Source organism: Gymnodraco acuticeps, unplaced genomic scaffold (genome assembly GCF_902827175.1).
Source record: "Gymnodraco acuticeps unplaced genomic scaffold, fGymAcu1.1, whole genome shotgun sequence".
Classification (NCBI taxonomy): domain Eukaryota; kingdom Metazoa; phylum Chordata; class Actinopteri; order Perciformes; family Bathydraconidae; genus Gymnodraco; species Gymnodraco acuticeps.
In genome coordinates this window covers 1,413,476-1,436,827 of record NW_022992206.1, presented here as the reverse complement: position 1 = coordinate 1,436,827, position 23,352 = coordinate 1,413,476, and the positions used below count along the sequence as shown (strand labels likewise).

At 40.9% G+C, this 23,352-nt stretch overlaps 1 protein-coding gene across 1 annotated transcript in view; it reads left to right on the top strand.

The window, feature by feature from the left end:
• The window catches only part of LOC117539583 (neuron navigator 1-like), an 81,600-nt gene that overhangs the window by 54,770 nt on the left and 3,478 nt on the right, over nucleotides 1–23,352 (top strand). Inside the window, 29 exon segments of the mRNA XM_034205799.1 lie at nucleotides 787–1,087; nucleotides 2,507–2,628; nucleotides 2,630–3,252; nucleotides 4,089–4,505; nucleotides 5,071–5,112; nucleotides 5,202–5,359; nucleotides 5,905–6,078; nucleotides 7,001–7,053; nucleotides 7,468–7,491; nucleotides 7,977–8,054; nucleotides 8,996–9,004; nucleotides 10,140–10,223; nucleotides 10,701–10,766; nucleotides 10,939–11,050; nucleotides 11,161–11,282; nucleotides 14,887–14,895; nucleotides 15,574–15,752; nucleotides 15,917–16,109; nucleotides 16,612–16,810; nucleotides 17,402–17,499; nucleotides 18,246–18,341; nucleotides 18,685–18,853; nucleotides 20,927–21,162; nucleotides 21,259–21,413; nucleotides 21,496–21,567; nucleotides 22,377–22,573; nucleotides 22,712–22,830; nucleotides 22,963–23,072; nucleotides 23,074–23,161. Of these exon segments, the coding sequence (XP_034061690.1) occupies nucleotides 787–1,087; nucleotides 2,507–2,628; nucleotides 2,630–3,252; nucleotides 4,089–4,505; nucleotides 5,071–5,112; nucleotides 5,202–5,359; nucleotides 5,905–6,078; nucleotides 7,001–7,053; nucleotides 7,468–7,491; nucleotides 7,977–8,054; nucleotides 8,996–9,004; nucleotides 10,140–10,223; nucleotides 10,701–10,766; nucleotides 10,939–11,050; nucleotides 11,161–11,282; nucleotides 14,887–14,895; nucleotides 15,574–15,752; nucleotides 15,917–16,109; nucleotides 16,612–16,810; nucleotides 17,402–17,499; nucleotides 18,246–18,341; nucleotides 18,685–18,853; nucleotides 20,927–21,162; nucleotides 21,259–21,413; nucleotides 21,496–21,567; nucleotides 22,377–22,573; nucleotides 22,712–22,830; nucleotides 22,963–23,072; nucleotides 23,074–23,161 (4,305 nt within the window).

Genomic DNA, 23,352 nt, shown 5'->3' with positions numbered 1-23,352 from the left:
GAATCCCTCACAGTGCAAAACATATTTTCTGTTCTGACAGTAACATATTAACTTCCGGTAGTTTCATTGACCCTTAAAGCCCCTTTTTACTCAGAAGTGCGTTCTGCCTATTGTTACTCAACTGGGATGTTTGACTGACAGAATGATGTACGTTTCACACTAGAGGCAGTTTTCCCAGTTATCTGAAGGTGATACGTTTATCTCATCTGGAACTTCAGAACATGCATGTAAGAATATGATTTTGTGACTTTATAATCCAAATTTGTCGAAAAGAAGAAGGATAAATAGTGAGTGTTCTAACTTACAAAACCTTTACCAGGGAGAACTCTTCTCCTGAACATTAGCGCTATTCAATGCGCCATCTGCTGCCCTGTATCACATTAATAAGGTGCCAAGAAGCAGCATGCCCAAAACTGTCCTCAGTGCCACCTCCTTAATGCACCACATGATTGTTTTTCTATTACAGTGTCTTTTTTGGATCAGTGCAAAAATAAACTCTCAAGCTCTCCTCCTATTCAACCACTTTAATTTATTTTTATTTTAATGGGTTGATTTATTATCTAGAGACCTTTCTCTCACCCTTTTAAATATTCTATGTTCCTTTCCTTTGTCTTCCTCTGTGGTTTTCCTAAATCCACAGAGCGTATCAGTCTATATCTCCCTTGCTTCCCACTGGAATGCAGCTGAGATGAAACAAAGATTACAGAGAACACACAATACCATAGATAACTCGGAACATTTTTACCCACACTGTGCCTCTCTTTCCCCCCCCTCCTCTCTCTGCAGCTCCGCACTGATGCAGAGAAGCGCTCCCTGGTGGAAAGCGGACTCTCTTGGTACAGCGAGGATCACAAAGCCGGCCACAAGCTGGACAGTGGCAGCTATGAGACCGGGAGCCTCAAGACGGAGGCCCCGAGCAAGTGGAGGAAGAAGCCTCCGAGCCTCAGTGAAGATTTTGGGTGTAAAGGAGAACTGAAGAAGCCCCAAAGCTTGGGTCAACCAGGAAGTTTCAGGAAGGGTCGCAATCCTCCTGTAGGTGTGACCTCCCCCATCACCCACACCTCTCAGAGCACATTGAAAGTCGCAGGTGAGATCTTGTGGTATTTTCTCTTACTTTTTTATCTATATGCCTCTTTTTTTTCAGCTTTTCATTTTCTCTGCTGTTCATCTCCTGTAGGAATGTGGTTTACAGGATCTATGTCATCCATTATTTCCCTGTATGCTGTTTCCAAATGTAAAACAGCCTGTTTGTAGAGCAGCCAAGGCGGATATCTGCTTGGTGTCAGGATGAAAACAGAAGTGTACCCCTTAGCGTAGGTCAGGTTCTGATTTGTAGCACACCACAGTATACTGAAGGAAAATGCATCATGCAATCCCTTTTATTGAATAAAAAAAAATCTTAAAGCCCAGAGCCAAGTTTCTGATATCATCTGAGAGAAAAGCTGGTTTCTGTAAATGTCCGCATGTCTGCCACCTGCAGCAAATACATCAAGTTAATCCCAAACAAAAATATGCAACGATTAAATGATAAAACTTGAGTTCCAGTACTAATGTTTCTAGTCGTTTACTTTCTATTTTATTATCTTGATTTTGGCTTTAAACATAAGTGATTCAAATCAGTATGCGAGCTGCAGTTCTGAAATTATCCTTTAATGAATCTCCACATATTTTCCAGCTCTGTGCTCTTACTCTAACGATCCATACGAATCCGATTTTTGTGATTGATTATATCACTTTGGCACATCATATGATATGTTTAAAACAAGTTTAATTGTGCATAAGACCCTTTTTAAGTCAGCTGATGAATCACATGTTATGTCATGGGCCCATACAAGCTTCTAAGTAAACACAGATGTGTCTTGCTTATATTTGATCTCGGCTGTAATAGCTGGAACACTTGCATTCATTTTGGTTCCAGACAGAAGATACGATGTCACATACTAACAGAAATTCTTTTTTGACAGGGCTCAACATCAAACAATGAATCAACTATTAAAACGTATTTTTTTTTTAAAAACACACGTCCTTAAAATAGGACTAAAACTGTTTAAACTAGAGTTGGCAAGAACAATACACAGGATGAGAACACTTAGGAAAAGGGAAATAGGTATATTTTCCTAAGCGTTTAGGGTGATTGCAGAGGGAATAAAGTATTTTTGTAGATTGTTTTCCGGCCATTAGGACTTTGTACGGCCTACCTTTATGCTGGATTAGAGGAGTTTAGGGTGACCTATTTTCTGGCCTGATTACATATGCAGAACAGTTTTGTGCAATTCAAGTGTGTGTTTTCATTTGTGTTTGCTCAAGTTTACTGGCTTTACTATCCCACCTATTTATTCTGTTCCTTCATTTATAATCTATCCATCTTTTTCGTGTATTCTTGTCAGTCATGGTGTTTACAGGACAAACATTCTTGTTGCTCCTTATCAATATTTAAATACATGTAATTGTTATTGATATTGCCATTATGTTGTTATTCAACTCTACATTATCCTTCTTTGTCTAGCACCTAAATGTGAGAAGCCAATGGATAAATCCAGGATTTCCCTCAAAACTGCCGGTCTGCAGCGGTCCCGCTCAGACGCTGGCAAGGATCATCTTGGAGAGTACCGCAAGCCCCCGTCAGGTTTTAGTTAAACCCACCGCCGGAGCCTCCTACGGCTACAAGAAACATCCAACAGCCACCGGCACCGCCACTGTTATGACAGCAGGGGGCACCACCATCTCCAGTGGCTCTGCTACTCTGGGCAAAATCCCCAAGTCATCTGGCATCCCCGTGAAGCCTGTGGGAGGAGGGACACCCTCAGGAAGAAAGAACAGTTTTGATGCCAGCAGTGAGCAGTGCTTCCTGGGGCCAAACACTCGAAACAGCATTCAGTACCGCAGCCTGCCTCGACCGGCCAAGTCCAGCACGTTCAGTGTGATTGGTCGCCCTGCATGTCGGCCTCTCAGCGGCACCATCGACCCCAGCCTGTTGAGTTTGAAACCCGTGCCCATGGCCTCCACAGGCCCCAGGATTAAAGAGCCCAGTAGCTGTAAGATGTCCAGTCGATCGAGCACAGGCCCCGTGAACATGACTGACCGGGAGAAGGAGAAGGAGAGAGCCAAGGCCAAGGCTGTGGGGGCCGACATGGACTGTGGGTCTCTGAAAGCAGAGGCTCGGTCCTCAGGAGAGTCCACCATGAAACTGCACGGCCTGAGACGGACCAGCAGCAGCAAATACCCTGAACTGTCATCTCCCACCACACCAAGGTGTCTCATTTAAATATCACTTTAAAGTAATATAAACCAAATGACAAAACAAAATGTAATCCTTCTGTCCTCCAGTGACATCTAGAGATATTCTTCTTCACTAGTATCTAGCCATGCAGGTAGATTCACTTTGGTTGTGTATGCTCTAAAGTTAGGAAGCCCCTCATTAGGCTACCATAACAAAATGAAACTAAATGAAATACATTTCCTTTTAAAGAAATACAACATAAATACAAAGTTCACCAGCAATATCTTTCTCCATAAACAGTGTCCCAGCTACTCTTGATAATCCACAGAGTACTATGAACAGTTTAGAGCAGAGGTTTTCAAAGTGGGAGGCAAGGATCCAAACGGTTTCAGGGGAGGCTCAGTGAATGGAAGTGTAAAGTATGAAAATGAGTTGGCCTATTCAATTAGTTATGATGAATAAGATCACATGAAATGGCCTTAATGGGTGTGACTTGATTAAAGAGATGGGGAAATTGAACTCTCACAGATTAAGAAACTATTACATACCAGTGCTATATCATCTACTTAGGGTTGTCTGAAGTTACGTCGGCAATAATACCTCTAGATCTTGGCTCAAAGAGAGGCTGAGGTGGTTCTTTCCAAGCTTTGTCTGAGGGGAGACCTACAGTCACACATTTTGAAAACCCCTGGGGTACAGCAATGGAAACATAGTTGTTTTGGACTTATGTTTGTGTTGATATGTGGAGGCAAATCAGACAGATACTTGGCAAACATAACTAAAACTTATCTGCCTTTCTATGTATGTCTCGAGGTCGGGACGCTAGACGTTTTTGTATTTTAACCTATTCTTTATGCCTGACTCCTAGGATGATGAACACAAAGTCTCTGGGCCGTCCACCCAGCTTGGCTCACCTTGACAAGGTCAACTACAACAGCCTTGACTCCTGTGTGACCATCCATGACCTCCCGCCAAAAGTCCCCCCTTATTCCAAGCTGCAGGACTTGGCTGGTGCCCACACCTCCTCCCGCCTCACCCCCAGCCCAGCCCCTGTGCTCCACATCGACTCCCCCGGCTCCTACACTAGTGAGAGCCTGAGTCTGGGCGGCTCCCCGCTGCTCTACCCCAAGCTGTCAGGCATGCACCGCAGCATGGAGTCCCTGCCCCTCCAGATGAGCGTGCCTCCCAGTTCCAGGTTTGTCAGAACTGAGACGCATAACAAGGAAGAGAGGGGAGCGGGAACCTGGGGGGCCGGAAGCAGGACCTCCCTCAACCTCACAGATAGGCAAGTCTCATCTCAGGAATATCTAACATTGATCCATGAAAGATGTACACAATCAATGAAAAAGCATTCAAGAACATTTATTTTAGTACAAATCAGTCCAAAGCCACTTTTTCCATCTTCCTGCGAACCATTATTGGTAGAAGGTACTTCATTTAACCCAACAGCTGAACTTTTTTTCATTATGAACACAGTCAACATTGGACTTTAAGTTTCTTGGCAGCAGACAAACCAGCCCTCCATATTTTACGTGCCTTTTTCCAGGAAAGGAAACTCTGAGGTGTCATTTAGAAGATGGAGGGCTGGATCCTTTGGGGGAATTGCTGTCTGTCAAAGTGGAGATAATCCAAATAATGTCCTGCCAAAAGAATGTACTTTAAGGCAATCCCACGCTGTGTACTAAAGGGCCAATATGTACATAAATAATTATTGAAGAACCTTTGAGACGTCTTATTCAGGTGTCGCAGGTCCTATGACAAACCTTTAGATGAATGATGGTGTGTAAAGTTCTAAGAGACACACTTTGTGTTTTATCTCTTTTAATAATGTTTTATTCTCTTCTTAACAGCTTGCAAGCGGACAGAAATACCTTGCCGAAGAAAGGCTTGGAGTAAGTTAAAACAATTACAGTCCCAACCATCTAATTGCAATGTCCCAATGTGATGCATGTCTGAAGTTAAAACGACCTCTTTTCCTCAGACGCTATGGCTCAAGCCTGTCAGACAGTGACGGCAAACCGGAGAGGCGCCACTCCCACACCATAGTCAGCATGACAGAGAGCGATAGCCCCCCTCAGCTGCCTTCTCCCACCCGCCCTCTCCACCCCTCCTCCGGCAAGGCTCCTCTCACCAACGTGGGTGAGTCTGCTCGCTCCATTTGGCTGCCAAGTTCTAAAAACACTCACACCGTGTGAGCCTCGAGAACTAATGAGGCTTTGAGGTATTTGATTAGCGGTCCATTTTATCGCTGATTATTATTGAGGACAGGGATGTTAAGTTCCCACTGGAAAGAGGAAAAGTCCAGCATAGTTTTTTAAATAAATATTGACTTAAGTTGTCGAAAATGATTAAGTTATGTCTGGACGATGAAGATTTGGCAAGTAGTTTTCAGATTGGACTGTGTGAAAAAATATTACAGTCCCACATCTGCAGTCATTTAGAGTTGTGTTCAAATCTGAAATATGGCCTAGCTGGAGGCAGTAGGGGGTCATGTCAGGCTATATTTATCTCTTTGACTGTTGTGGAACCGTAGTGTTGTGTTTCACTTAGTCATCAGAAAGAGGGGAGCTATACCCAGATGTACTCTGAGCGAAGAGTGTGTGCATGTTTCTCCATGCAACTCATCCATCCATGTTATCACTGCCACTCACTGTTTTTCAAAACCTCCTCTTTTGTTGTCATAGTTGCCCCCATTTCTAGTGACACCCCGAGGATATCGCGCTCCAACAGCATAGGCCCCCCCGGTGAGTTGGCCTGCGATCTCTATGGAACCTCCCCCCTGGGCAGCAGCATTTCCCTGGCTGACCGGCCAAAGAGCATGATGCGTTGTGGGTCTTTCCGCGAACCAGGAGATGATGGTGAGCGTGCCAAGCAAGCCCCCCCCGTGCAGGGGAGTTACACAACATGACCTAAAAAAAATATTGTCCACTGACAAAGGACACAATCTGTTAAGCAAAATGTCGAAAGAACATTTTTAGTACCTTCATTTTAGATTAAAAGGGTCTTGTTGTGCTTTTTGGGGTTTTTGTGCATGTCAATGGTCTGCAAAGGCTAAAATCCCAAAGTTCCCTCCACAGGGAGTTTCTCTCCCACACACTCCCCCCTGCCTGAAACGCAGGACTCCCTGGTTTACTTCCGTAACATAGTGACATCACTATGGAACACTTGCGCTTCTATTTTGGCTAGCGCTCCAACAGATGAGATGGGACATCTCTAAGCAGTTGACCAGTCACAACAGAGCCGGCCAGCTAACCAATCAGAGCAGACTGGGCTCTGGTTTCAGACATAGGGTGAAAAGAGCTGTAGCAGCACAGGCAGTATGAAAATAAATAAATATAAATGAAATAAAAATAAAGACCCTTTTGAACATTAAAGCATGTAAACATGTCACAGTAGAGGCACTAAATACAATTAACCTGAAAATGAGCATAATAGGGCCCCTTGAATAGTGAGTAATATAAGGACTTGAAGGCACTATCTGTGGTCCAAATGTAGACATAACAGGAGGGATGATGAATATTATAAACCTGCTTTCACTTGCAGCCATTTTAATAAACATTCTACGACAAAAAGTTTGGATGCGACGGCAAAGCTTTTTTTACCTCACACTTTTACACCATGTCTATGAATGTGGCTGCTATGACTTGTACTTAATTTACTGACTGAGTTTGAGATATTCCATTGTCTTCAGGGTTGTCAGCATTATTTATGACTGGGGATAGCAGGGAAAACTGTCAGTTATATAAATATTAAGTCAAATCTCTACCTTGCTTGTTTCAGTGCATGGCTCTGTGCTCTCTCTGGCGTCCAATGCTTCATCCAACTATTCGGCGGTAAGTAAATACAGTTTTTATTTACAGTTTATGTAATAGTTTGTCCATAGTTTAGTGCTTTGTGACTCCAGTTAACACACTGTTCTGTCATCAAGAGCAAAAGTAATCAATTACGAAAGTTTGTACAGTATTCAATGGTTTTTCAGTGGCCCTATTTAGAACTATTCAGGGACAATTTTCAAGCAGGGGAATCTTGCATGTGTAATGTTCAGTGAACTTAAATCCGTGCCTAGTAAGTAACACACCTCTTAGTGACGTGCCACTGCTTTCTGTGATTCAACCGCTTGGTACCTATTCTGACTTTTTATTACACCATTATTGTCCCTATACAACTTCAGTGATGTGCCTTTTACTGTTGATAAGTAGTTTTCCTTATCCCTCTTTTATTGTTCATTTCCACCATGCCTTCTCTAGAATGAGGAGAGGATACAAGGGGAGGTAAGGCCGACGTGCCACCAATCTTCAACTCACATTGTCTCTGTCTCGTCTGTCAGTCATTTCCTGTTGAAACGGGTCCATTCATAAGACGATGTTATCAGTGCTCAGTGAAGTCTGTGACCACAGGTCTCTTCACTCAGGGTCTCATAACTGAGTTCATTTTGTTTTATCTCTAATATCTGTTATCATTACTTGCTAACATTTCATAAAGACATTATCAGACCCAATAAAGTTCCTAGTGCATGAGAAAAGTGCTCAAACATTGTTTATTTAACATTTTCTATTTGTTCTAATGTGTCATTTTGGTTTCTTTTATAGTTTGTTTTGGGTTATTCTTTTCCCTTAAACACTCAAAACAAGTTTGTTTCAGCACATTCTGTTGCTGCATTAATGCAATACATTTCCTCTACACGTTTGCCACCTTGTCTGAGGTTCATTTATACATTGTACATGCAGCTTGGGCTTACTCTTCAATTTGTCCACAGCAAATCCGCAAGTTGAGGCGAGAGCTGGAGTCTTCCCAGGAAAAGGTTGCAGACCTGACCATGCAGCTGAGCGCCAACGTATGTATGATTCATCTCTCAAAGATGCGCCTTTTGCCTCTTTTCATTTCTTTATGTTTTGGAGGCATGCCGATCTTTTATCAGTGTGCGATATATCTAACAGCTAGATTATAACTCCTCCAATTCCCTGGTGTTTTATCCGACAACTAACTGAGATCCAGAAACTATTTAACAGGTGTATCTAATATCTGAACCACATTTTTCAGAGGGTGCGATGTAGGGAAGATATGGTGTGAATCATTGCTCATGTAAGGAAATGAGTATCACTGGGGATGAATCTGGATGCCGAGGCATAACTCTGGCTGATATTCAGGGAGGAAGAATTACAAGCCACAACCTTTCTAGGATCTACGAACCTATTCCAAACTCTGGGATGTTGACAATTGTATTTAATAACTGACAGCAGGATGATGGCATCTAAAGAAGGGAAAACAACGTATCCAGTTGAAGTTGGTTGTCGGCTCCTTAACCCCAATATACATTTCTCTCACTGTCACTCACGTCTTCACACTGTTATCATTTTCAGCTCTGCAATCTTGATAGAAACCTGTTTAACCTTCGACTGAATGATTGTATGCCCCTGCTTCTTACTGTCTCACCCCTGCAGCTTCTAGATGCTTGAGTCTGCCTGTTTTCATCTCAACTTATACTTTTAAACCACCTAATCACTGATCCCGATCTGATAGACATTCAGTATGAACTAAAGTCTCCTATTGCACATTTTACCAACTGCCAATACTTAACTTAATGGGTGTTCAAGTGACCGTGTCAAGCATATATTTGATTGTTTTCCTGTATATGATTCTGCCATATAAGTCTATTCCCACGCCTAACGCCAGTGTCCCTCTCTTTTACTCACTTGGACGTATTCCCTGCTGGACTTGCTGCTCCCCCCTGCCTGCATCCCTCTGACCTGCACCTTTGGATGCTGGGTGTAGCAGCTAGGACAGGTTTGTTGGACTGTTGCTTCCAGAGAGCTGTCTGTCGCTGCTGCATGATTCTGTGGACCTGAAGCTTAGACATTTGCCACCATCTCACTTCTAGGCTCACTTTGCATGTGAACATGTTGGCACCTAATTGGATGACCCCTAGTCTCCTAGCTAGTGTCTTTATATTTCTCATTTGTTCTGACCCCAAACAGTTGAAAGATACTACATTTACAAAAACAATTCTGAGGATATCCTGAAAAAACCGTAAATGTTTGGATATATATTTGTTTATATTCGCTTGCTAAATACCTCAAACAATTATGAAATTATTACTTATTTTCTGTCAATCGACTTATTATTATATACACATTTTCACAGCACCAGTTTCTGTATCATTTCATTTGGTGGGTAAAAAACAAGCCATACTAAGAGAAATGTACTTTGAGAAGTTTGAGATCAGGACTTCCAGGTGATGAAAAAAACAGTCAAATTGATAGCCTAGCCTGCTACACTTTTATTGGGTCATTGCGTTTGTTACAACCACCATGTGTGCTCTTATGATGCCTTGAGATAAATGGGACCCAAAATAAATACCTAAGCAAGGTACCATCAAAAAAACATAAAGAAGTGAGTAATAGCTGACTGAAGGCTGGCCCTTTTTAACAAAAGCTAGCCACACATTCTGGGCAACCACACAACGTGCTCAAACTATAAACCCCCCCAAAAAACATAACCTAACAAAAATAAAGCAGCGAAAAAAAGAATACACTTGCGTAGAATCAGGAATGTCTTAACACATTTCTTAGGATGGTGTCAGCCATATATGTTAGTATATTTGTAATTGTTCACTTAATCATCAGAAATAGTGAGAGACAGCCCTGCCTAAAGGTCAAACTTGTTACATGATTTGGACAGGTTTGTCCTCGGGCACTACACCGGTTTCCGCCCTCACCACCACCACCGTCCTCTTTCATCTCTGACATCATCCACAGCTGTCCACTGCCCCCCCCCCCCCCCCCCTCCTCTCCCAGCAGATGGACAGAGCTGCTGCTTGATGTGAGCGTGTGAGGCTGCAGAGAGATTTGATGCAGCTGGTGACTCATAGCTGTCTGCTGTCTCACCCCCCCAACTCTCTGTCTTTTTGTCTTCTCTAAAGGCTAATCTGGTAGCAGCATTTGAACAGAGTTTAGCGCTGATGACGGCGCGCCTGCAGACCCTCTCTGTCTCCTCGGACCAAAAGGTATCCATCACTGTGCTGATGAATTAAAGTTATTCATCAGCTAGTTTATACTCAGGCATTAAAGATGTAATTTAACATGAAAAAACACACAATAAGTCACACATGTATGAGATGAAAACAAACATTTACCTTTTTTATTTATAGTTATATAACAATATTAATAAAACACATACTTATTATAATATGGTGATTATGGGCAGTTTTGATAAGGGACATGACAAAACACATATTTTCAAAGTTAGTTTCATACAAACTAATTACTTTATTGTCTAGGAGAACACCCAAGTTATTGTCTCGTAAACATATGACTACAGAAATGTAACCCCCCACCCCCGGCTCTTTAATTTATTTTCATTAACCTACAATGTCCCTAATAGGCCGTTTGAAATACATGATGATGATGATGATGATGCTGATGATGATGAGGATAATCTATTAGTCTGTGCTAATAGATCATCGTTTAATGCTTTATATTAGATCCCGTCAGAGAATGAGCAGCTTCCAGGGGACATAGGGGTTCTGGAAATGAGTTGTGGGTCAAAGGTTAGTAGGTATAGTAGGATTTCAATGTTGTCTTCAGCCACCCCCCACAAACAACCCTGTCATCTTTGTTGAAAGCCGATCGACCTTCCATCATTTTTGGTTTAGAGAAATGTTAGATGAGTTACCAGCCTGTAAACTCACATGATCGTATGTTGGTATATTCCTTCTTTAGGAGTCTGAGCTCACTGATCTGAAGGATACCATCGAGGTTCTGAGGGTCAAAAACTCAGAGGCCCAGGAAATCATTCAGGTGGCTCTCAATACTCCAGAAATCACACCTAAAGGTACAGAACGCGCTGGGGATATACAAAACTAAAAACACATTCAAAGATAGAGGTAGAAATGTAATAAGCTTTCCTCTGATATTCATGCACTTTTTCCTTCTGGTTTTAAGAAATGCCGATCAATCGCCAGAACTCCTCAGAAAGCATCTCCAGCTTGGCCAGCACCTCCAGCCACTCCAGTATGGGCAGTCTGAAGGAGCAGGAGGCCAAGAAGAAGAAGAAGAAGAGCTGGGTGAGAACCAAGGGCACAGTGTTTAGAGATACCGGCTGAAAACACTCCCCTTTGTGGTAAAAGTAGATAATAATAATAATAATAATAATGATTATTATTATAGTTATTGTTATTAATTATGATAAATAATATAACAATGATACTGATACAATAATTATAATATTATTGTGCTAAATTAGATACAAATAACAATAATAATGAATATGTTTATTATTGTTATTAATAATGATACATTATAATAATAATACCACATAAGAATAATAATATTATCGTGGTAAAGGTAGACACAAGGCAACTCAAAGTGCTTTACAAACATTAAAGACATTAAGAGCATAAAGAAACATATTATAAAATGACATTTAAAAGCACTTATTTAAAAGCAAAGATAATAAAAGTTACAGTGCAGTTTAAGATATGAATACATCAATTAAAAGCAGTGGCAAAAAGAAAAGTCTTCAGCCTGGATTTAAAAGTAGTCAGAGTTGCAGCGGACCTGCAGGTTTATATACTAGTTGAACATTACATTTTCATATTTGTATGTGTTTTTTATTTATTTATTTTTTATATGTTTCTAGTTATTGTGCTTTTTATTATGTTTTTAATTCTCCCATTGTGTTATTTAATATTGTAGTTACTGCCTGTACAGCACTTTGGTCAACTGAAGGTTGTTTTAAATGTGCTATATAAATAGATTGAGATTGAGAATGAGGTTTCTGGAAGTTTGTTCCAGATATTTGGAGGATAACAACTGAACACTGCTTCTCCATGTTTAGTTCTGACTCTGGGGACAGAAAGCTGACTTTTACAGTGAGACCTGTGAAGACACCATTGCAGTAGTCCAGTCTACTGAAGATAAAAGCATGGACAAGTGTTTCCAAATCCTGCTGTGACATTAGTCTTTTAATCCTAGATATATTCTTTAGGTGATAGTAGGCTGATTTAGTAACTGTTTTAATGTGACTGTTGAAACTCAGGTCAGAGTCCATGACTACACCTAGATTTCTGGCTTTATCTGTTGTGTTGAACATTGCAGACTGAAGCTCAGCGCTAACTTGTATACGTTCCGCCTTGGCTCCAAAAACCATTACCTCAGTTTTATCTTTGTTTAATTGGAGAAAGTTCTGACACATCCAGTCATTGATTTGTTCAATGCACTTACTCAGTGTTTGAATTGGAGCATAGTCTCCTGGTGAAATTGTTATGTACATTTGTGTGTCATCTGCATAGCTATGGTAACTTATTTTGTTGTTCTTCATTATCTGAGCCAGTGGTAGCATGTAGATGTTAAAGAGAAGAGGCCCCAAGATGGAGCCTTGAGGTACCCCACATATGTCAACTCAGATGTGTATTTACCTATAGAAACAAAGTTGTTTCTGTCCTTTAAGTAGGATTCAAACCAATTCAGAACTGTTTCCGAAAGTCCCACCCAGTTCTCCAGTCGGTCTAGTAATATGTTGTGGTCAACAGTGTCAAACGCAGCACTGAGATCTAATAATACTAACACTGAAGTTCTGCCACTGTCTGTGTTTAAGTGGATGTCATTAAAGACCTTTACAAGAGCAGTCTCAGTGCTGTGGTTTGGACGAAAGCCTGACTGGAACACATCGAAACAACTATTTAAATGCAAGAAATTACTCAACTGTTGAAAAACAACTTTTTCAATGATTTTACCTAGAAATGGGAGGTTTGATATGGGCCTGTAATTGTTCATTACTGAAGCATCTAGATTATTCTTTTTTAAGAGCGGTTTAATGACTGCAGTTTTCAGGGCCTGTGGAAAAATACCTGAGTGAAGAGATTTGTTTACTATATGAAGTAGATCTGAGGCCATGCAAGGCAAAACATCTTTGAAAAATCCTGTTGGAATAATATCAAGGCAGCAAGAGGAGGATTTCAGAAGTTGTATAATGTCCTCTAGGTTTTTATCATTAATCTGATGGAATTGTGTCATAGTGTTTGAATTGATGTTAAGTGGACACAGGGATAAAACATTTGCTGTTCCTGATGCAGAGGCACTGACTGCTTGTCTGATTTTCTGAATTTTGTCAGTGAAAAAGGCAAAATCATTGCACGCCCTGGTGGATAGAAATTCAGAGGCTACTGACACTGGGGGGTTAGTTAGTCTGTCGACGGTAGCAAACAAGGCACGTGCGTTGTTTTTGTTTTTGGTAATGATGTCAGAGAAGAACGATTGTCTCTCTTTATAGATTTCAAAGTGAACCTGGAGATTTGTTTTTCGCCACCTGCGTTCAGCTTTTCGACATTCTCTTTTTTCTGTTTTCACGGTCATGGCCTTTCTCCATGGAGATAGTTTCTTGCCAATCACTTCCTTTACCTTAGTTGGAGCAATGGCATCTATAACATTTTTTAATGTTTGAATTAAAATGATCTACTAGCTCATTTACTGAGATGTTAGCAGTGTGGAAGAAAAATTCTGAGTAAACATTTCCCTAGTATTTTCAGTTAAATATCGCTTTGTGGTTACCTCTTTTTGAACATTTTTGTGAACAGAAATAGAGCTCTCAAAGAAAACACAGGAATGATCAGAGAGTGCAACATCAGTCACCACAACCTTAGAGATATTCAGACCCTTTGAGATAATTAAGTCCAGAGTGTGCCCCTTATTGTGCGTGGGCTCCGTCACATGCTGAGTCAGTCCATAGTTATCAAGAACACAAAACAGTTCTTTAGCTCCTCTGTCCTGGGGGTTGTCAACATGGATGTTAAAATCACCAACAATGTCAATACACACTATAGACAGCAGTTCAGTGAAGTCATCAAAACAGCTTGCACAGTATTTGGGTGGTCTATAGATATTTAGGAACACATATTCAAAAGAAGCAAAGTTCCCATACGATGTCTTCCTGCATTGAAGGGAATCATTGAACAAAATATCAACTCCACCCCCTTTCTTATGCATTCTTTCCTGACTCCTAAAACTAAAGTTGGGAGGGGTTGATTCGATAAGAACAGCTGCACTCTTATTTTGTTCAATCCAAGTATCCGTTAAAACCATAAAATCGAGATTGTGCTCAGTGATAAAATAATTGATTAAAAACTTTTTTCCTGCCAAAGACCTGACATTTAATAAAGCTAGTTTAAGTTTGTTAAACACACTATCAGTCAGATTTTTTGTGAGAAGCTGTGGCTGACATGGAATCACTGCTAAATTTGATAAACTCACACAAACGTTTGAGCGCTTCCTGTTTCTAAGATGATTCACCGCTCTCAATCTATTACCTCAACACAGATATCGGCAAAGCTACTGGCAGGCATAAATCACGTTTTTATTCAGATCATCAGAGAAATAAAAGATAGTTATTAAACATTTTTTAGTATTGAAAAGTGCAGCTTGTCTGGGTCAAATTCATTTAAACACAGTGCAGTAGGTGAACTGTGGTGCTATTATCCTTTTTTGTATCATGTTATATTCGTTTTGAAAATATATCAAGTGAGTCAGCCACTGATCTTATTTGTTTACTCCCCTTGAGCGTGTTCCTGCATTTGTGTTTGTATGTCATTCTCGTCCTATCTAGTTCCAAATCTGTTATTAAGTATGACTCTGGTCTCTCCCTCATGCTGCCCTGCCTGCTTTTTATTTTAGGTATTTGAGGTGAGTGATGTTGCTACAGTAAATAAACCCTAAACACCTTCTCCCCGTTTCCAGCCTGCATGCCCTTCATGAGTCATACTTGTAAAACCTTTGGAAATTCTCTGTCATATGTGTTTTTATACACCTGATACATAGAAATATATTTTACCATGTTTTGACCGTATTACATTGTAGTTATGGTTTTACGGACTGAACAAATTACATTAAATGGTTCTGTATAGCCTTAAACGGTAAATGAACCTGCAACTATATAGAACATTTCTCACCTCTAAAAGCACCTTACAGTGCATCCAAACACTTGCCTATTCATACATTTTGACAGGGCATCCATGCAATGCGCCACACTGCTCATCATCTAAACTAGTGTTCATTCACACACACTCATAAAGCAATTTAAGGGCAGCTAGGTTTCCAGTATCTTGCCAAGGAAACATTGTCATTCTGACTGGAGGAGAAGGGAATCAAACCGCGTATCCTACAATTTGTGGACACTCTTCCTCATGAGCAATGTGAACATAAAAAACATAGTGCTTGCTAAAGGTTAAAGAGGAAATGTGTGGATGATACCTCTCATCTCAACACAAGTTCTTTTAAGAATTGCTTTTTAATTGTTTAATACTCTGCTGCGATTTCTTTAGACGTATCCTTGATTTCAGTCTCATTTCTCTCTCTGTACAGTTGCGCAGCTCCTTCAACAAAGCCTTTAGTAAGAAGGGCTCCAAACAGTCAGGGCCATACGCTGACATTGAGGAAATTTCCACCCCAGAATCCTCTGCACCTTCCTCCCCCAAAGTGCACTATGGTGGAGACAAAACCTCATTGTCCATGAAATCCTCAGCCTCTGCATCATCGTCAGGGTAAACCTCTGTCTTTAAACTACAAAGTACATCGCAACAGAAACAAATTATAATTGTATTATAGCATTTCAATATAATAAATGTTATTCCAAGCTGTCAGTGTAATGATCCTTGCCACCTTCACATGTCTCTAATGTTGTCATATTTGATCTGAATATCTCCAGACTCTGTGAGGAAGGCGAGGAAGGCGAGGAGGGCGAAGAGTGCGATGAGGACGATGATGGTGATGAAAAGGTTGTAACAGGACTGCGCACAGAGCTGTGGGAAAAGGAGCGCAAACTGACAGACATCCGGCTGGAGGCTCTGAGCTCGGCCCATCAGCTGGAGCAGCTGCAGGACGCCATGAGCAGCATGCAGGTATGTTGCTTTTGATATTTCATGGAAAATGTCCTCACTATAACATTTGTTTTGTTGAGTTTCAGAGGTGATTAGGATGTCAAACCTTTCATTTCTTTGCAACTATCTGGAAAGGATCTCATATATAACGTGTGTAAACTGTTATATTTTGTTAACTGTCAAGTCTAACTGCATTATTTAATATTTTAAAGTCTTGGTGTTGTGTTGGTTATTATTAAAGATCTTTTGAGCATGCAATCAAAAAAATCTCCTCTGCAGTTGTTTGATTGTCAATTGGAACTTTTTTTTAAATGACTGTAATGATGGGTTGTCCATATACTTGGGCGCTTTCCCTGTGCAGAGGACCTGGATTTTAATCCAGCCTGTGACCATGTGCCGCATGTCAACCCCATCTGTCTCCCCCTTTCAACCCTTGTCACTTCAATAAAGGCACTGATGGCCCGAAAACATATTTAATTTCCTTTTATTTTAATGATTGTAACTCTTGTAATTGTGTCTGTAGTCGACAGTGGAGAACCTGAAGGCCGAGAACGACCATCTGAAGACAGGCAGTCTGTCCCCCTGTCCGTCTCCGGGCCCCTCCAGCTCGGTCTCCCAGTCCTCAGGTCTCACTGCTCTGGGAAGTTCATCACCTCGGCAGTCTGTAGCCATGCACATGCCCAAAAGCTACAGCAGAGGGCTGAGTGAGGGGGGCAGCTCAGGTACAGCATGTTGACAATGTCAGAATGGTGTCACCAGTTTTGTAAACAAGTAGACATGTGAATAATCTGCTGATTCGACAGTGTGAACGGCTAATACGTATGTATGAAAGGGTTGGACTGTCGTTCTAAGCCACTTATAATTAAGGATTGTGTCATACTTAATGCGCAAATGTGGGTTATGTTGACCTTCTTATTTTGACTCCCTGGCCCGTCAATCATCTAATTTATGTATTTTATATGTGCACCTTCTACAATTGATAACACCTATTTATTATGTGCGCTTTGGTTCAGTTTAGGGTATACAAATGAATTGCCAATTGATATTATGTCTAGAAGATAAGCTCCCCTTCTCTTATTTTAAATGTCAGATGTCCATTTAAAATCTTCACCCCTCACTTTCAAATATGTTGTCTCCTGTTAACAATGTGTTTAAGGCCACACTCTTTGCAACCTTTTTTGATCAGGACACTTCATTGGGCTCAGTACTTATTTACTCAAACAAACGTTGTGCTTACATCTTGATGGGTCATGCATTAATGTGAGTTCATGCTATGTGAACTTTCTTTCTTCTTCTGTTTCTGCCCTCTGCAGACCTTTACTCTGCAGATACCCTCAGTCTCTCCTCACAGAGGGATGATCACCGTGTTAGGGTGGTGATATGTGTTACAGATTTACGCGTCTTCAAAGATGTAAGTTTGTTGTGTGTCATCTTACTTTTTCCATAATAAAAGTACAAAGTACATCTGAACTATATTGCACTTCAGAACTCCCAAAGATACTTCCCATCGGCGGCGTAAGAAGTGCTCAGAACTTAATTTAGATAAAAGTGACATTACTACACTGAAGCAATACTTCATGCACTAAAACTCTTACTTTGGTAAAACTACAAGTATTTAAAGTAAAAGTTCTCATTATGCATAATGGCTCAGTTCAGAATCCTGTATTACTGTATTAATATTTGAAACATACATGTTGCAGCTGGTAAAGGCTTATACAGTAGCTCATTTCAAATACATAAATGCATACTTAAATATTTTTTGTATAAATACTTCTTGGTCATCATTTTTATTTGCAAAGTAACTGGCAACTAAAGCTGTGAAACTTCTATAGTGAAGTAAAAACTACAATATTTGTCAATAAGTACAAAGTAGTAGAAAGTGTAAATACTCAGTTACGAAATACTTAAATAAATGTACTTAGGTATTTTTCATTGTTTTTCATGATGTAGGATACTCAGAATCCAAGTAGCTATACCACATTTTAGAAAATACTCTTATACAATCAATTCCTGCAAGTACCAAAGTATTAGCTTCTGAATATACTTTAATTATGAAAAGTGACCCATTTCAGAATCTTGTGTTGGATAAATCATTTGTGTAAACTTGAATATTGCAGAAGAGTTGATAATTATTCATAATATTGCATGTAAAAGCAGGAGGTTAAGCAGCAGGATTTCTTCGTCGGGACAGTCCGGGTGAACGGACGGATGGACTGGCCCATGCTGGACTCGGCTGTCAGCCAGGCCTTCAAGGTGAGACCCTTCCTCTGAAGACAAATGTAAGCAGGCACATCCAGCACAACTCAGCTGTCACATTACATTTGGAATGTGTTTACTACAGACACTAACCGTTGGGAAACTATGTTGCAGAAATAGTGAATAGAAACACCTTGTACTTCTTGATTTATGAAGAGGCAAACATTTAAAAGAGGTATTTGACTTTATTGTAAGAGGTCATTAAACCAGATTATCACCATCGACAAGTAACAGAAGTTTGTCAGCTCTGAAACACATGCAGCGCTGTCTGTCTGCACACACTGAATTCTATTAAGATGAATTTAATCAGTTCACATCTTCTGCTTTGTTTTACTTCTAGGTGTACATTGCCAAGGTGGACCCCAATTCTAGTGTGGGCCTTTCTACAGACTCAATCTACAGTTACAGCATGGGCCACATTAAGAGAGTGCTGGGAGGAGAAGTTCCAGAGACGCAGCCCTCTCGCTGCATGTCCCGAGGCCCCAGCAGCATCACAGTGGCCCTGAAAGGTCTGTATACATGTCAATTATAATATAATTCGAGATTTACTTTCTCAGATTTGCAAGAAAATAACCTACAAAATAACATCTCCTAACAAAGTTGATTTCAGCAAAACATTAACAAGTTTAACCAACAGTAAAGGCTCAAAGACATTATTCTGATCAATCCTAACAAAGCTTTAGACTTTTTAACCACTGTTCAATCAGAATTTGGACTGATGAGATAAACTTCCATTTCTCAAGAACTCAAATCTTGTTTTTGAGCAGTAGAGCATTTTGGAGTCAGTCCAGCTTCTATTTTCAAAGCAATCTCTTCAATTCAGAAACCATTACATTTTGGATTAAAAGCTTGTGTCTACAGCAATATGACACATTGAGGAATACATAATCAGGTTTCTTAGCATCAGCTATGCTGTGAAGTGTTAATCTGTTGATCTCAACAGTCAAATCCTAGTCTCGACAAAGTGCAGATCCTCATGCCTGTCTGTTTATTACACTAAATTTAAACCTGTCTCTTTTTATTGCCATTTGATCCAGATCCAATTATGCTTACTTTAAATAAACAACTCTCATTTACATCCAACGTGCATTCAGTTACCTGGAACTCTGAGCTGTCATCATCGACCAAAAACTCACACGACCCCATGGCATCGGAGGAACTCATTAGTTTAGTTTAGTTTATTTATTTTTTTCAAGCGTGTAAAACCAAAGAAAATACAAATGAATTAGTTGACCAACGTCACGTTGTGCTTCCCAGTTTTATACTGTGTCATTTTCAGCCATAACTATATGTTTAAACTAATGTAAGGACCTGCTGTAATACATTTAAACCACAGACACCGATTTTAAAATCATAGTGTATCTTCTAACATTTATTTTCAAAAAGTGTTTGCTCACCAGCCGCAATGTTCGACAATAAGAAAAGTTGTTTCCTTGATAATGAAATGTAATCGGACATAATGCTTTCCACAAATTCCATCATAGAGACCAGGCTTCCTGACACTGTAAGTCTTTGAGCATGTTTGCTCTTAAGGCAGATTGAAAACTTAAAAATCTACAACCTTCACAACTCTAGATCATTATCCTGCACCCCTAGTCGCAACAAGACTCAACCATTTTCTCGCCTGCGTTGCACAGCCCCGTTTAATTGTTAAATAAACATTGTGATTGGTTATATACTTTATAATCCTATAACAGCCGTGTTTTGCTTTTGGATTTGCACATATGTGAAGCCAATCAGTTATTCTAAACCCATGCTGTGATCAAGGAGGTTCGGGTTTGATCGTCCACCCCTTCCGCACCTTCTGGATGCAGGAATGTAAAGAGCAAAGTGCTACAGCGGCCCAGACAGGGCTGAGAGAAACCTGATCCCAGTGCGGCCAGGCCCAGCTGGTCAGCCAGTCTCAGACACATGGGCCCCAGAGATGTGGAGGCGGAGAATAAGACTGCTGCGGGCTGGTGGGAGGGGGGAGACTCCCTACACTTGATGCAAAGTTATTTTCAGAGCCAAATACTTAGGCTTAATGTTCCTTATGAAGGACATGCAAGGTGAAATTAATCTTGTTAACATATTCTTTCCCAAGCTTGTAGAAGAGTCTTCAACCTATCTAAGTTCTCCCACACTTCGCCGCTCCTCCGCTCCCTTCACACGGCCCAAAGTGCTTTCATTCAGGACATGATAAAAACCATTCTCTCCAGCACATTAACTTTGCTCTTCTTCGGCCAATGGGCTCCCTTCAACAGAAAGATCTCCATTGATATCAGGACAGCAACAAGTCTGCTCATCTTCAATCACAAACTAAAAAACCACCAGTTTTGACCGCATTATTACCAATAAACACACAGAAAAGGTGTGGTAATTCAAGTATTTAGGTCAATTGAGACTAATGCAGCAGCACTTGGCATGGTTTGGCTTATTTAAAGCAAATGCACTTGCAAATTCTTGCTGTCTGGAGTTTGTATTTGAATGGTTTATTGCAGTTCTGTAAGTCGCTTTGGATGAAAGAGTCAGCTAAAGGTAATACAATGTCAGCCTGTTTGTATCAATCATAGTTAATTATCCCTTTTCCTCACTTTGTTCAGGTTTGAAGGAGAAGTGTGTGGACAGCCTTGTTTTCGAAACCCTCATTCCCAAACCCATGATGCAACACTACATCAGTCTGCTGCTCAAACACCGCCGCCTCATCCTCTCTGGGCCGAGCGGGACGGGTAAGAGCTACCTGGCCTCTCGGCTGGCTGAGTACCTGGTGGACCGCAGCGCCCGCGAGGTCACCGACGGCATCGTGATGACCTTCAACATGCACCGCCAGTCCTGCAAGGTGACAGAAAGTGACGGCTCATACCAATCTGTTCAACTCTGTGTTATTTGATGTGCCATGTCAAAAGCTTCCTTTCTTCTTTCTCTTTCTCCTCAGGATCTGCAGCTTTATCTTTCCAACCTGGCCAATCAGATCGATCGGGAAAGCAGCGTGTCAGAAATACCGCTGGTCGTTATTCTGGATGATATTCATGCGCCTGGTTCACTCAGCGAACTTGTAAACGGGGCTCTCACCTGCAAATATCACAAATGGTGCGCTCCACTTACTCAGACTGAAAGTAGCCACAAGAGTATTTATGTGATCACTTATTGTAACATTCTTCCTGTTTTTTAGTCCTTACATTATTGGAACAAGCAACCAGCCGGTGAAGATGATACCGAACAATGGCCTCCATCTCAGCTTCAGGTTGGTTAAAGGAACGGTTGAAGATTTAGTTTCTGTTTTGTCTTTGTTTGAATTGCTGAATTGATCCTGATTACACTGAACTTAGATCTGAAGCTGACGTCGTAATTTCTGATTTAAATGTGTTTATACTGTACTGTATGTGATCTGGTACAGTTGTATCTTGCTCAGAGACTGTCTTATGGTTGAGACTATGACACCATGAATACTTATTTTACCAGAGACTAGTAAAATAAGTCTAGACTAAGACTTTAGTTTGACAATCAAAGCGTCTTTTTAACCTACTACTGAAAATATATTTAAAAAAATAAAAGCCTCTTCTACCTTAACAAACAGAAACAGATATACAGTATCCTGAATCTGTATATATAAATACAGTTATAGGATTTGTCTGTGAAACTTTCAAAGTAACAGCATTGTGTTAAATCTAACTGATTATAAGATATTGCAATATAAAAACAGTTTTATACATTTGGTTGATTCATAATGCCGCATTGATGAAGAAAGAGGAGAAAGCCACGTGAAATTAAACCACCAAACTGTTTATGAATAATTTATTCTGATGTTGCTGGTTACATTGCATTACATTAAATGTCACTTATCTTAAGTAAACGTTAAATCAGGTGACCTCATCAAAAATATTGTAACAAGACAATCCCTACAGGTTGGCCCTTAACTGTAAACTTAAGGATCTATGTTGATAAGTGGGATACTGCATAGATGATCTCATATGTGGCTAAAGAAGTAGACTATGGATGGACAGAGTTGTTGGTCTGTATTTTGACTTTTCCGTGACTTGTTTTGCATCTTAGGATGGTGACCTTCTCCAACAACGTGGAGCCGGCCAATGGCTTCCTGGTGCGCTATCTGCACAGGAAGCTGATGGAGTCGGAGGATGAGAAGAACTTGACCAACGAGGACCTGATCAGGGTGTTGGACTGGGTGCCCAAACTGTGGTATCACCTGCACGCCTTCCTGGAGAAGCACAGCACGTCCGACTTCCTTATCGGTATGACATTCACTCTTATCAGGACAGGGCAGGGCTGAAAGGAGCTGCATTTCAATTTTGGAGGGAAGCGTTTTTGTATAAATCATGTAGAATAGTTTGTCTTATAGTGTTCTTCTTTCTCTTCCTGTGTCTCCTCAGGCCCCTGCTTCTTCCTGTCGTGTCCTGTCACGGTTGATGAGTTTCGATCGTGGTTCATTGACCTTTGGAACCACTCTATTATTCCTTACCTGCAAGAGGGGGCCAAGGACGGCATCAAGGTGAGAAACCACAGATCAAGAAAACGGTCTTGGGCACGCATCAGATTCTTCTCTACGAATTGCTGATGGCTCCCCTTTCATAGGAAATGTTGCGCTCTAATTATACCGTCATGGTATGTTGTGACGCTGCAGGTCCACGGGCAGAAAGCGGTATGGGAGGACCCGGTGGAGTGGGTGAGGGGCACGCTGCCTTGGCCGTCTGCTCAGCAGGACCAGGCCAAGCTGTTCCACTTGCCCCCCCCCCAGCATCGGCTCCAGCAGCCCCGGGCAGCCCTGCGAGGAGAGGCCTCACAAGGAGACTCCACCCAGCTCCATGGAATCTGATCCACTGGTGAGAGAGCAACTCCTTTCTGTCAGATTTGAAGGGCTTTGTGGGCTGTACCAAATAATACTTAGCTCCCAAGCTTTATTGATATTGAATTCCAAACCAACATTTAAAAACTGCGCTTCTTTTTAAAACTTTTATTCTGTTCACACTGTATTTCTGCACACATGCTGATAAAGATTAGAATACACTGATGT